The sequence below is a fragment of the Aphis gossypii genome, chromosome X (genome assembly GCF_020184175.1).
Source record: "Aphis gossypii isolate Hap1 chromosome X, ASM2018417v2, whole genome shotgun sequence".
NCBI classification, from domain to species: Eukaryota; Metazoa; Arthropoda; class Insecta; order Hemiptera; family Aphididae; genus Aphis; species Aphis gossypii.
Genome location: NC_065533.1, coordinates 62,668,103 through 62,683,071, shown reverse-complemented (window position 1 = coordinate 62,683,071; position 14,969 = coordinate 62,668,103). Strand labels below are relative to the sequence as shown.

The window sequence follows — 14,969 nt, the reverse complement described above, 5'->3', positions numbered from 1 at the left end:
TACCAAAAATATATTTTCTCGCAAGTAGTAAAAATTTACTTTGTAATAAATAAAGTTTTTTCATACTTTTTATTAATTCTCGAGTTCTTAATATAGTAAATTGTAAATGTTAAACAATACCTACATTTAGTACTAACATATTATTTACACTCAAATTAAAATGTGAATGATCCAAGTAGATTTAAACATAATAGAGTTTATGAAATATGTTATATAATATTTTAAAGTAGGTAGGTACCTACATAATATATTAATATATAGGTATAATACCATGTGCACCACATTCATTATATCGGTACAATTACCATCTAAATGAATATTAGTTATTAAACTACTTAATATAAATTTATATTACTTTAAGATAGCAGCGATATTCGCAGTAAAAATTGGAATTACATTGTTATAACTTATATTATAAATAAAATGTATTATAAAGACATTCTGTAGATACACGCAACACTATATTCGTATATATCAGTTATATATTATAATGTTCGTTTAGTTCTTGAAAAAACATTCAGCAACATTTTTGCAGAACCGTATACTCTTACTAGGAAAATTAAATAAAAGTATTTTAATTTTTAATATTATTTAGGTAGAACTGAAACAAGTAGTGAGGGAATAAAATTACAAAGATTCAAAGGACCTAGGTGTATAAATAAATATTGTAAAACTAACTCTACGTTGTAAAATTTTATAACCGTTGAGAAATCAATACAAACAAATCGTTAAGGAACAAACTTAATTTTATTCAAACAGAAAAAAAATAACACTGTTATCCTTAGACAAATACCAAAATTTGTTAGTTGGTAACTGGTACACCAGCAGTTGTAGAATTATCGACTCCGCATTCGTTTGTGCCTCGTCGAATTTTGAATAAACCGTTGTCACCCCAACCTTCGTTCCATGAGTTGACCATCAACCAATATGGAATTCCATATTGTTCACCCCAACCGATTAACTTCACAGCGTGTCCTCCTAAATATGTGGCATTTTCGGTTCTCTCGTAAATACCTATAAACCATAGAATGTATGAAAGACAATTTATAAGCGAAATTTAGTATATAATTATATGGATATTGATTTATATGTTTTACCTGACTTGTAGCTGGGAAAATCGCTGTACACATCAAACGATGCTTCAATTGGTCCGTAAGTCATAACGTCTTTTTGGATGCTGCCGTAAGTCAGATAGTAGTAGTCACGTGCTATAAACATTGTTAATAAATCAATAAAATTTAACTGCATTTAATCAATTGCAAAAACGAATCATACTGTATCTGTGATCTTCGTCGAAATCGAGCTCTTGATCTCCGTAACACATTCTCGTGCATCTGTGATTCTTTTCCGTTGGTTTACCCGCGCATGTATTATTTCCTTGTTCGTCATAAGGGCAAGGTGGCACTCTGTATGGTTCACAACCCTAAAAATTACGTACAAACGAACGATTAAACTAAATATTTATACTAATAATACTCATCTTCGAACAAGTGGCTTACCTCTCCGGATTTGTAATCTCCTCCGGTTACTAGACCGTGATCCTTAAAACGTTCCCATGCTTTTATTGGATAACCACCGCTACATCCGAAACCACATGAATGACAGCAGAAAGTGATTTCTTCAGCGGATAACAATTGATTGAAATCTCCGTTTGTAGCTACACACAAACGATCGGCGAAAGCAGAGCTCGTTGCCAATGCCTAGTAAAATAAACAATTTAAAATGTATGTTCAAATTTTGACACATGCAGATTAATTGATATTTTACCCAACAGGATCCACAATTTCCTTGGTCACGAACTTTTCCGATCGTGCTGCAACGTCTCCATTTTTTCCTAGCGTCAAAATGCCTTGGAATTTTGCCGAATAAGTTTTCGTAAGATTCATCTTCGGTCTTGTACATTTTGTGATTTAATTTGTTTGGAATTTGCACTCCTTTGGATCCCAAAAGTTTTACGAAATTTTCTTCAGCCATTTTTGGGTCGAAGTTGGCGCCTGCCTGGTTTGTTAAATGTTTCGATGAGTATAAGCGACAATTAAAAAGTGGGCAAGTAGATAACCTTCTTATATCATTTTTTTTTCACTTTTATTAATACAGCCAGTATATTGATACAATTTGTTTCGAAAGTATTACACTTATTATATTATGTGAGCTTTTTTAATAATAATTTATAATTATAGTAATACCTTTAACTATCCATACTATATTTCATCAACCTATATAATTTAAAATCTATTAATGTTATTCTGTAAGTATCGAAAAACAGTAAAAATAGATTATAATATTTTAGATAGGTATTGTGTGTAAAATAAATTTAAAAAGTCATTGCGTATACTAAATTCATAATAATATAAGTTCACGCAAATGAAGATTTTTATTATCACAAATACGTAATTAATATCTATTTTATTACTGTAAGTTATTTCTTTCCAATTTCAATTTTTATGCATACGAAGAACATACTTGTTGTTTAATTTTTTGCTATTTTTCATAATTTATTATAAACAATATTACAGAGAGTTTTTAATTTTGAACTTTATTAAATTATTAGATTTGCATAACTCTTTGCGACATAAAAAAAATTCAAAAATAATCTAAGACTTACTTTCCACGTGGTTGCTTGCTCATTGATTTTGTTAATGTAATCTTCTTCCAAAAAGTATGCTTGTTCTGTCACGTAAACACTGATGAATATCACAGACAATAACATAAATACCCTAGCCATTGTTGCTGTATTGTAATTTTAATTTTATTATTAAAAAAGTCAAATACACAATTTGTTTTATTACTGTGTACTCATATGTACAATAGTAGTAGAATAAATTCCGATCTGCATATTTTATGTTTATATAGGTTCACACCTTAGGGTACTCTAATTGTTTCAAGTATTTCTCGTATCGTATCGTACTCTCGTATCGTAAGTATGATTCAAGTAAGTATAAGTATTAATCACTTATTCATAATTTTATGATTCATCTTGATGTGAATACTGAATCATACTTACGATACGAGAGTCTACTGAGAAATACCTGAAACAATATGATTCAGTATTCACATGTTCAAATTTTCATTGAATATTCCTATCAATTATATAATATATATTTTTTTTAAATTAATCACTTATTCATAATTTTATGATTCATCTTGATGTGAATACTAAATCATACTTACGAGAGTTTACTGAGAAATACTTGAAACAATTAGAGTACCCTAAGGTGAACCTATATAAACATAAAATATGCAGATCGGAATTTATTCTACTACTATTGTACATATGAGTACACAGTAATAAAACAAATTGTGTATTTGACTTTTTTAATAATAAAATTAAAATTACAATACAGCAACAATGGCTAGGGTATTTATGTTATTGTCTGTGATATTCATCAGTGTTTACGTGACAGAACAAGCATACTTTTTGGAAGAAGATTACATTAACAAAATCAATGAGCAAGCAACCACGTGGAAAGTAAGTCTTAGATTATTTTTGAATTTTTTTTATGTCGCAAAGAGTTATGCAAATCTAATAATTTAATAAAGTTCAAAATTAAAAACTCTCTGTAATATTGTTTATAATAAATTATGAAAAATAGCAAAAAATTAAACAACAAGTATGTTCTTCGTATGCATAAAAATTGAAATTGGAAAGAAATAACTTACAGTAATAAAATAGATATTAATTACGTATTTGTGATAATAAAAATCTTCATTTGCGTGAACTTATATTATTATGAATTTAGTATACGCAATGACTTTTTAAATTTATTTTAACACAATACCTATCTAAAATATTATAATCTATTTTTACTGTTTTTCGATACTTACAGAATAACATTAATAGATTTTAAATTATATAGGTTGATGAAATATAGTATGGATAGTTAAAGGTATTACTATAATTATAAATTATTATTAAAAAAGCTCACATAATATAATAAGTGTAATACTTTCGAAACAAATTGTATCAATATACTGGCTGTATTAATAAAAGTGAAAAAAAAATGATATAAGAAGGTTATCTACTTGCCCACTTTTTAATTGTCGCTTATACTCATCGAAACATTTAACAAACCAGGCAGGCGCCAACTTCGACCCAAAAATGGCTGAAGAAAATTTCGTAAAACTTTTGGGATCCAAAGGAGTGCAAATTCCAAACAAATTAAATCACAAAATGTACAAGACCGAAGATGAATCTTACGAAAACTTATTCGGCAAAATTCCAAGGCATTTTGACGCTAGGAAAAAATGGAGACGTTGCAGCACGATCGGAAAAGTTCGTGACCAAGGAAATTGTGGATCCTGTTGGGTAAAATATCAATTAATCTGCATGTGTCAAAATTTGAACATACATTTTAAATTGTTTATTTTACTAGGCATTGGCAACGAGCTCTGCTTTCGCCGATCGTTTGTGTGTAGCTACAAACGGAGATTTCAATCAATTGTTATCCGCTGAAGAAATCACTTTCTGCTGTCATTCATGTGGTTTCGGATGTCGCGGTGGTTATCCAATAAAAGCATGGGAACGTTTTAAGGATCACGGTCTAGTAACCGGAGGAGATTACAAATCCGGAGAGGTAAGCCACTTGTTCGAAGATGAGTATTATTAGTATAAATATTTAGTTTAATCGTTCGTTTGTACGTAATTTTTAGGGTTGTGAACCATACAGAGTGCCACCTTGCCCTTATGACGAACAAGGAAATAATACATGCGCGGGTAAACCAACGGAAAAGAATCACAGATGCACGAGAATGTGTTACGGAGATCAAGAGCTCGATTTCGACGAAGATCACAGATACAGTATGATTCGTTTTTGCAATTGATTAAATGCAGTTAAATTTTATTGATTTTAACAATGTTTATAGCACGTGACTACTACTATCTGACTTACGGCAGCATCCAAAAAGACGTTATGACTTACGGACCAATTGAAGCATCGTTTGATGTGTACAGCGATTTTCCCAGCTACAAGTCAGGTAAAACATATAAATCAATATCCATATAATTATATACTAAATTTCGCTTATAAATTGTCTTTCATACATTCTATGGTTTATAGGTATTTACGAGAGAACCGAAAATGCCACATATTTAGGAGGACACGCTGTGAAGTTAATCGGTTGGGGTGAACAATATGGAATTCCATATTGGTTGATGGTCAACTCATGGAACGAAGGTTGGGGTGACAACGGTTTATTCAAAATTCGACGAGGCACAAACGAATGCGGAGTCGATAATTCTACAACTGCTGGTGTACCAGTTACCAACTAACAAATTTTGGTATTTGTCTAAGGATAACAGTGTTATTTTTTTTCTGTTTGAATAAAATTAAGTTTGTTCCTTAACGATTTGTTTGTATTGATTTCTCAACGGTTATAAAATTTTACAACGTAGAGTTAGTTTTACAATATTTATTTATACACCTAGGTCCTTTGAATCTTTGTAATTTTATTCCCTCACTACTTGTTTCAGTTCTACCTAAATAATATTAAAAATTAAAATACTTTTATTTATTTTCCTAGTAAGAGTATACGGTTCTGCAAAAATGTTGCTGAATGTTTTTTCAAGAACTAAACGAACATTATAATATATAACTGATATATACGAATATAGTGTTGCGTGTATCTACAGAATGTCTTTATAATACATTTTATTTATAATATAAGTTATAACAATGTAATTCCAATTTTTACTGCGAATATCGCTGCTATCTTAAAGTAATATAAATTTATATTAAGTAGTTTAATAACTAATATTCATTTAGATGGTAATTGTACCGATATAATGAATGTGGTGCACATGGTATTATACCTATATATTAATATATTATGTAGGTACCTACCTACTTTAAAATATTATATAACATATTTCATAAACTCTATTATGTTTAAATCTACTTGGATCATTCACATTTTAATTTGAGTGTAAATAATATGTTAGTACTAAATGTAGGTATTGTTTAACATTTACAATTTACTATATTAAGAACTCGAGAATTAATAAAAAGTATGAAAAAACTTTATTTATTACAAAGTAAATTTTTACTACTTGCGAGAAAATATATTTTTGGTATGATCAACTTTTTAATGTGTTTTATAGCTAATTGCTAATACAATTATATTATAGTATGTGAATGCGATCTATTTAATTTGTTTGCATATTATATCAAGAATACATGCATCAACACACATCTGCCTAGTAGGTTATCACTTATTCAAAATAACTATAAAGTAATAGGTACCTAAATAATAAAAATAGATTAACTGATAGTTAGTATTGAGTATTGAGTTCTATAAATTATAGTAGTGAATACTAAAAACTGGATTTTTGTGTAGTTAACACTTAAAAAACGTGTACTTGTAAAATGTTTTACGTGTAAAATGTTAATATGCAGCGGTTGAAATGGGGGCCACATGAGGATGGTATACCTTCTCACTTATTATAATATTAATTTTTATTGTAATTTTATTCCCTCACTACTTGTTTCAGTTCTACCTAAATAATATTAAAAATTAAAATACTTTTATTTAATTTTCCTAGTAAGAGTATACGGTTATGCAAATTTTGCTCAATGTTTTTCGAGAACTGCGTATTATCGGACATTATACTGATGTATACGATTATAGTGTTTGTATCTACAGAATATCTAAATAATAGATTTTATTTATAATCTAAGTTATAACGACGCAATGCTTAGTCTTTTTTATTAATATGATGAATAAAATTACGAGTATGAATCAACTTACTGCAAATCTGCATTTGTTATATGACATGACGAATAAGTTCTACTATAATAGGTATACTAATTTATTTATTTATTAACTGCATGAGCTAAACTCACGAATATTGGAGTACAATTGAAGTTACAAATAAAACTAAGGTAGCTGCAATTGAATAGATAGTTGAAAAGTTAATTTTTTATTAATTTATTTCGTATAGCAAAAAGTAGTTAATCACTCTGTTATGAATTATATATTGAGAATATGATATATGGTAGTTTAGTAACAAGTAAGTCACTGTTTAACTGTAATATAGGTGTTAGATTTTAAGTTAACGATAATTCGTAAAATATTTTCATTGTTTAATGATGCTGAGTAACGACATGCTGACAGCCAATATTACTATATTCATTTTATAATACATTTTTTTAAATTTTCATTGCTATCAAAATACATTTTTACTATTAGTACTATATTAGATTGGATTTTCGTCCGAAAATGTTGTATTTGAAAACCTTATTGCATGTATACGATTCATTAATATAGGTACATACAATTTTTTAATTACAACAAATCAATCTTAACGATAAAAAAAAAATGAAAGTACCACACACCATTGTAAAATCAATTCAAACATCATGCCGTTCAATGTCTTTTACTGGATAGTATATTTGATAAAAAGGACGATTATAGTAACCAACTTCACAACTACAGTTTATAATGTAAGTTATGGTTTTAATAACTTTCAGCACAGATACCTATTGTTATTATTATTTTTTTTTTTTTTGCTGATATCTATATAGTTTTTGATAGATTAATCTGTTCAATAATCTATCTTCTTGTAAATTGTGATATATATGTCAATATTATATCTATAGTCTATTTATTGGTACGATAGAATCACGTTATTAAATTTTGAGTTATGTAGTTTGAATACTGATATTATATTGTAAATGTAAAATAAATAACTTTATTATTTAACTCAAAAAAAATTACCATGAAATATTATTGGTGATTTAGCCCGACAGTTTCCCCTCAGAATATTTGATCATATCAAATTATAAAAATGATTTGATAAGTAAGCAATTAATAATTTCCCATTATAAGTAGGTAGTTACTAGTTGCCTTCTTATTTTAAAAGTCAAATTAGAGTCACTGGAAGTTTGAAAAAAGTAATGGAAAATTAATTGTAAAATTAATTACACAGCGCATCTTAATTTCTGAATATTTTTATTATAGGTACCTACTTAGAATAATTATGTCTTTTTTGTTTTTTTTTTTTTTTATGAAGGAATTATAGTGTAGTTAAAAACTATTGATTGAAATTTTTCGTTTTATTTAAAGCTTTTTTATATTCATCAGGATCTATTGGTATAATGACTTTTTTAATAAATTAGTAAAAAGTAAACTTAAAATCTTTAAAACTTCTTTATGAACCACAACAATTTTACCCAAAAGTTTAAAATGTACTTCATAACAGAATGATTCATCAATAACTTCATCAGTAGATGTATAATTAGAAATTGAGATATTAGAATTTCTTACTGATATAACTACTTATTATTTATTAACTCAGTATAGTATTGTAGAATATATACATTTTACTAGAGAATTAAGAAAATTTAATATAAAAGATTTAGAATTATATATTATTAAATAGGTATTAAATGAAACAACAGATATTTATATATATTTTTCATTTAATCAAATTGTTGTCTTTTTTTAACTTGAAATAATTATTAAAAAAAAATTTTGCCTGAGAACGTAATTTAGGAATTATTATTGTGATTTTATGTTACTTTGAAAAATAAATAATACTAAATATGATACTATAACGAACTTAAATTTTTACTATCTCCCTACTCAAAAGCGCTCAGAACATACAAATTATTATACCCTAGTGACAGTTTAATAATAATAATAATAGTCATACTTTTTCCTTAACATCTATTTGTTTGATTTTGAAAAAATATTAAATTTTTTTTGGTACACATGTTTAATCAAATATATAACACAATATTTCAATTTGAATTGGACGTAAGAACGATAGAATGTTTTGTTAGCTATCGTGTGTGCATATTTAACACGTAATTTTAATTATTGGATACTTACTTAACATTCTAAATTTTTAAATTGTTACATTAAATATGTTTTTATTTTATTTTTTACATGGAATCACGTTTTTGCAGGTGTTTTTGGTAGTTTGAGGGATTCGTCTTCTTATCTATAAAAATATGGAATTTAGAAAATTTAGTATTTTAATTTAGTAACCATTCATTCATTCTACTGAAGGCATTACAAAATTATTAATTTTGCGAATTCATAATTGATATTAGTACTCATCTGTACTTATGATTCAATAATATAATCTGAGTAGAATATAACTGAATACTATAAATAATTATGTTTTTAAAAAGAAACATCTTTTGCTGCGGTTTTATGTAACGACAATTTGGAAATATTCCACCTAAAATAATAAATGCTCTTAAAATTATTTAAAAATATAATAAGTTATGAAACATTGAAAATGAATGCAATCAATAATTCAACAACAATAAAACCATCATGTTTTTTTATGCAAAAACAATACTATAAAAAATGCGCATCTAAGTTTATTATTTAAAATATTATGAAAAAAATGTAATAATATTACTTATTACTTCATCAAGTCAATTTTATTGAAAAAAACATTATGATTTAATAATACAATCTTTGTCATATTATATATCTTACAAAAGTACATCATTTATCCGTATAGACAACTTAAAATTGATATGGTGTAAAAAGATTAAATTGATAGGCAACCGTTAAAGGTAAAATACATGATTTTATTCAAATATAAAAATAAAGAGTTATTTTTTAATAAATGATTCATTTACTAAATGGTTGGAACACCTCCTGTTGTTGAATTGTCGACTCCACATTCGTTTGTGCCTCGTCGAATTTTGAATAAACCGTTGTCACCCCAACCTTCGTTCCATGAGTTGACCATCAACCAATATGGAATTCCGTATTCTTCACCCCAACCAATCAACTTAACAGCGTGTCCTCCTAAATATGTGGCATTTTCGGTTCTCTCGTAAATGCCTAAAAACCATAGAATGTAAGAAAAACAATTTGCACACAGGTATTATTGTAGATAGCGATAGATACTATATACTACTACTACTATATTACTAAATACTTATTCTTCATATTTTACCTGATTTATAGCTGGGAAAATCATCATACACATCAAACGATGCTTCAATTGGTCCGTAATTGATGACATCTTTTTGGATACTTGCATAAGTAAGGTAATAATAATCTCTTGCTACAATCATAATGCAAACGATTACGCACGCATTTATCTTTATTTCATAGATTTCAAAGGTAGACGTTAACATATTTAAAAGTTTAAGTTAAATTGGTGAATATTTCTTTTAATGTTTTTATGCTTTTTAACTAAAATAGTTGGTTTATTTTTTAGTTAACTTAATAATTGAAAAATTTTAATTTACTGTACCTAGTTATAACTTAGCTGTTATCAAGTTAAACTTGCTTTTTTAGATATTATTTGTTTTTATAGTTTTATAACATGAAATTTCAATAGAAAGAATTTAATTTTCTGCCAGAATATAACTTAAGAAATTAGAAACAACATAATCATTGTTTATGCGAACAACGTACTAGTTTATTGAAAAAGAAGAATAACTTTTTTAAACTGAATAAATTTAGTATATTTTTCCATATTAAAATTAAATTTGGAGTGTTAAATTTATTATTTGTGAACTATTAACTACTAACACAATGAATTAATATTCACTTAACATTACACGAGATTCTTATTTTCATTACTTAGTCCACCTTTGATAAATCGTAAAAATAAATCATACTGTATCTGTGATCTTGGTCAAAATCGAGATCTTGATCTCCGTAACACATTCTCGTGCATCTGTGATTTTTTTCAGTTGGTTTTCCCTTGCATGTATTGTTTCCTTGTTCGTCATAAGGACAAGGTGGCACTCTGTAAGGTTCACAACCCTAAAAATGATATGCTAATAGTTAAGTTAAATATTTATATTTATACTCATCTCCGAAAAACTGAAAAAGATGTTTACCTCTTTAGATTTGTAATTTCCTCCGGTTACTAGACCGTGTCTCTTAAAATGTTTCCAAGCTTTTATCGGATAACCACCGTTACATCCGTTACCACATGAATGACAACAGAAAGTGATTTCTTCGGCGGATAATAGTTGATTAAAATCTCCATTTGTAGCTATACACAAACGGTCGGCAAACACCGAGCTTGTTGCCAAAGCCTAATGAAATAACACAATTGAAATGAACGTATTACTTTAAAATGAGCTTGTCAATATTGAACTTATACCCAACATGATTTACAATTTCCTTGGTCTCTGACTTCCCCAATTGTTTTGCAACGTATCCATTGCTTTCTTGCGTCAAATTTTATTGGAATTTCAACATACGAGCTGTAACCGTCATCTTGGGTCTTGTATATTTTATAATTAATTTTGTTTGGGATTTGTACTCCTTTAGATCCCAAAAGACTTAAAATGTGTTCTTTTGGTGTACTAGGGTCGAAATTAATACCTGCCTAATTTATTAAATGAGTAAAAACAATTTTATGTAAATAACTAAGTATTGATCTGAAGAATGCCTTAAAGATATAATATAAATGTATTGATTTTACAATTACAAAAATGTCTATTTTTGTATATTGTGTAATATGTGTATACAAATTATATTAGATAAATTTATTTGATTTTAAATTCCAATACATTTTTCTGATAGGAAATTTAATTTAGTTGACATTCAGTTTGAATAAAATTTAAAATTCCTAGATATTTTCAAAATAATCAGGAAAGTAAATATTAAAGAAATACGTGAGATTTTATGCGAAACTAATGTTTGACGAGATTAATTTCCTTATTTTTTTTTTTTTTTTTGTAATTCAAGAACAAAAATTGTAAATTCTTTAGTGCTCATATTATTGCTAGTATTATCTATACATGGTATATTTTTCAAACTATAATTGCTCTTTTTGATTTATTTAAAGAAATTCGTTATTGGATTTATTTTTTTTATATTCCAGTAATAACGAACTATTAATAATTTATACTTCATAAAACTAAGATTGTGAAATACAATTTACAAAGATCAATAAAAAAGAGTTTTAAAGTTGAGTTGTGTTCATATTTTTCAGTGGCAAAGTGGATTTATTTAATAATAAGTTACCGATTGAGAATACGAATACAATAAATTAATTTTTGTTAAGAAAACTTTTCAAATTAATTTAGAATAAGTAGATATTTAATTACTTGTTATAGTTTGTATTTAAATACTTTCTTTTAAAAGTTTTTGAATACGTGTAATTACAATATTATGAATACTTTTTAAAAATGTTAAAAACGCTTGAAAAATACTTATTTTTTAAATTTATTAAATTTGATATCAAATTACATCAATCACAACCTTATTAAAAATTTCAAACAAATAAATTAAATAGTTAGTATACTAAAATTGCATAGGTTTTTTAATAGATTTAAAGATTTCAGATTTTGAGACTGGCTACAGTTAGTTTTTCTGTTATCTGTTGATAGTTGGAATACAATAATAAAACGAAATTTAAAGTAATTAGTATTTTGGAATAAAAATTCGAAGAAACACAGTATTTCAAATACGTATTTTTTTTATAAAGTATTTGAAAAAGAAACAAAATCAAATAGATCAACTAACTGTATGATAAACACACTATATAGAAAAATATACGTACTCCAGGATTGTTAAGTATTCAAGTATTAGTATTTAAGTTTTCTTCTTTTTAAAAAACTTCATAAAAAAAATGTAATTTAAATACTTAAAAAAATAATTTTTTTTTAAATTTTCCATTGTATTCCAACTATCAATATTTTGTTTTTTACTGTATTAAATATTTTTGAATAAAAAATAAATATAATAAAATAATATTTTATAATAATTCGAAGAACTTATAATAATATATTTCATTAAATAAGCAAATAGCATAAAAGCTACCTATGATAGGCCCTGAATTTGAAATAATTATTGAATTTATTTAAATACCTACCTATATAATGTTATTAGGTATATATTAACTATTTAATTAATTGTGTACTTAATTTTTTTTTTTTTAATTAAGTTGTAATTAAGGTAAAAATATTCAATATCAAATTAATTAAACTGAAAAAAGATATTTTAAATATTTTTAAAATATATTCATAACTATTTGAATACTTTATAAGCCTGGCGGTGTACCTACATACTTTTTTGTATGTTTTTCATATAGCGGTTGTGTACAGTGTCAAAATAAGTTCAAAAAAAATAATAAAATAATATATAATACTACCATTGACTATGTGTAATAACTATATACAATTAATGATACTATTGACTCATTAAATAATTTTTATAAATTTGAATGATATACCTCTGAGATTTTGGACAATATAAAAAAAATATTTTACATTTTAAACCTGAACGCATAATATTATATTATTATGCGTACACAAGTGTGGGATTAATATATACAATATATAATATTTTATGTGCAAACAATTCCCGGGTTTCAAATTTAAAATTTAAAAATATGCTTGAACTATTTGTAACTTTAATTTTATATATACTTATTAATTGTTTTAAAATATAAAATTATTATATGTACCTATTTCAAAAAATATATATAATATCTGTGTTATATTATTATTATTTTAAAACTCAAATGTATTTGTGTTTATGTATAAATATCTCAGAATGTACTAAAAACAAAATTTGTATGACGTTTATCAGTTTGAATAAAATAAAAATAATTGCTACAATACCATAATATGTCTATAAACTACAATAATTAAATATGACATATTTCTACGAAAATAAACATTTTTTATTAATTACCTTCCATGTTGTAGCCTTTTCATTGATTTTGTCAATGAAATCTTTTTCTAAAAAATAAGCTTGTTCCGTTACACAGACACTGTATAAAATAATAGATACTAAGTGTATTATCTTAGCCATTATTAAAATTGTTTTACCTAAATTTAACAACAAAAATAAAATAACGTATCCACTGTATGCAGCCTGTGAGTACAACAATAGTACAACAAGTTTCATTAATTAAATATTGTACTACATTTATATACATTCAATTCCCTTGATATTATATTATTAAGTATTTCTCAGAAAAAAACTTTTATACAATTTTCAAGTGTTTGTATACTAAATTATATAAATAATCTAGTCAATTGAAAATTCCATAGTCATTCTATAATACACAAAAAATATTAAAAATGTTAAATTCCCATGAATAAATTCCACTTGAAAATGTACGTATATAAGTAGGTACAACTATTTGTTTTATCAATTTTGTGTGAAGTTTTGATAACGTATTGATTACTTGTCTCGATTTTATTGTCAATTGAAAAATGATATTGAAATCAGAAGTCACCTATTCGCATTGGAAGACTATTATAAGTACCTACCGATAATAATAATATTTTACAAAAAAAAAAATTTTAAATGCATTTTTTTAGGTTTACAGAGTAGACTATATTTACAGTACTTATCATATTTTATTAAACGAAAGAAATTAATTATAAATATTATATTTTTCGAACGATCTAATAGGTACCTACTTAACATGCAATGCATTTGAAATTTTAAATATTTATTACGTATTTGTGATTAAAATACTTATTATAACTAAATTTAAAATAAAAGAAATACATATAAACTGTCATGAAAACTATGATCTAATTATATTATCAAATAAAACAACTTGCAATAGGTACCTTCATACTTAATAAAATGGTTAAAAAATGAAAAGTACAGTTTTATAGTAATTTCATATTAAATATTAATGTATGTAGGTACATTATAATATTATATACACATGAGTTAATCATTAAATAATCTTATAAGTTATAACCACATAATTTAAATCTGCTGTACCATCGTCCGTCATTATGGAGTAACTAGAATTAAGTAGGAAGTCACTGGAAATCCTGTAATATCGGGCGTCATACGTTTGGGCGAATTTTCATAAGCTGCAATGTGTTTAGGAAATTTAGCATAGGTTATTCGTTTGAGCGAGTGACTTTAAAACATTGTAATGTGTTTGGGTAACCTTTTTTTTAATATCTTGGGATGGTGTATTTTATCAATTTATTTTTCCTCTCTTTCCACAGACTATTGGTACTGTCCGTGAATTCTACGGGAAAGGTTAAAAGTGAATTATT

The 14,969-nt window shown here is 26.1% G+C and overlaps 3 protein-coding genes across 3 annotated transcripts; 1 reads left to right on the top strand and 2 right to left on the bottom strand.

Moving 5' to 3' along the window:
* Window positions 1-728: 728 nt before the first annotated feature.
* Window positions 729-2,819, bottom strand: LOC126552933 (cathepsin B-like). The gene is made up of 6 exons (XM_050208118.1): window positions 2,606-2,819; window positions 1,768-1,998; window positions 1,500-1,700; window positions 1,276-1,423; window positions 1,098-1,208; window positions 729-1,014 (listed from the first exon to the last, which is right to left on the bottom strand). The coding sequence occupies exons 1-6, from the start codon at window positions 2,723-2,725 to the stop codon at window positions 803-805; spliced, it is 1,023 nt and encodes a 340-aa protein (XP_050064075.1). The 5' UTR covers window positions 2,726-2,819; the 3' UTR covers window positions 729-802.
* A 440-nt stretch (window positions 2,820-3,259) lies between these two features.
* Window positions 3,260-5,343, top strand: LOC126552932 (cathepsin B-like). The gene is made up of 6 exons (XM_050208116.1): window positions 3,260-3,469; window positions 4,076-4,306; window positions 4,374-4,574; window positions 4,651-4,798; window positions 4,864-4,974; window positions 5,058-5,343. The coding sequence occupies exons 1-6, from the start codon at window positions 3,350-3,352 to the stop codon at window positions 5,267-5,269; spliced, it is 1,023 nt and encodes a 340-aa protein (XP_050064073.1). The 5' UTR covers window positions 3,260-3,349; the 3' UTR covers window positions 5,270-5,343.
* A 3,971-nt stretch (window positions 5,344-9,314) lies between these two features.
* Window positions 9,315-13,856, bottom strand: LOC114129229 (cathepsin B-like). The gene is made up of 6 exons (XM_050208115.1): window positions 13,630-13,856; window positions 11,087-11,314; window positions 10,818-11,018; window positions 10,593-10,740; window positions 9,920-10,030; window positions 9,315-9,804 (listed from the first exon to the last, which is right to left on the bottom strand). Exons 1-6 carry the CDS (start codon window positions 13,843-13,845, stop codon window positions 9,596-9,598), a joined length of 1,113 nt encoding a protein of 370 aa, XP_050064072.1. The 5' UTR covers window positions 13,846-13,856; the 3' UTR covers window positions 9,315-9,595.
* Window positions 13,857-14,969: the final 1,113 nt, after the last annotated feature.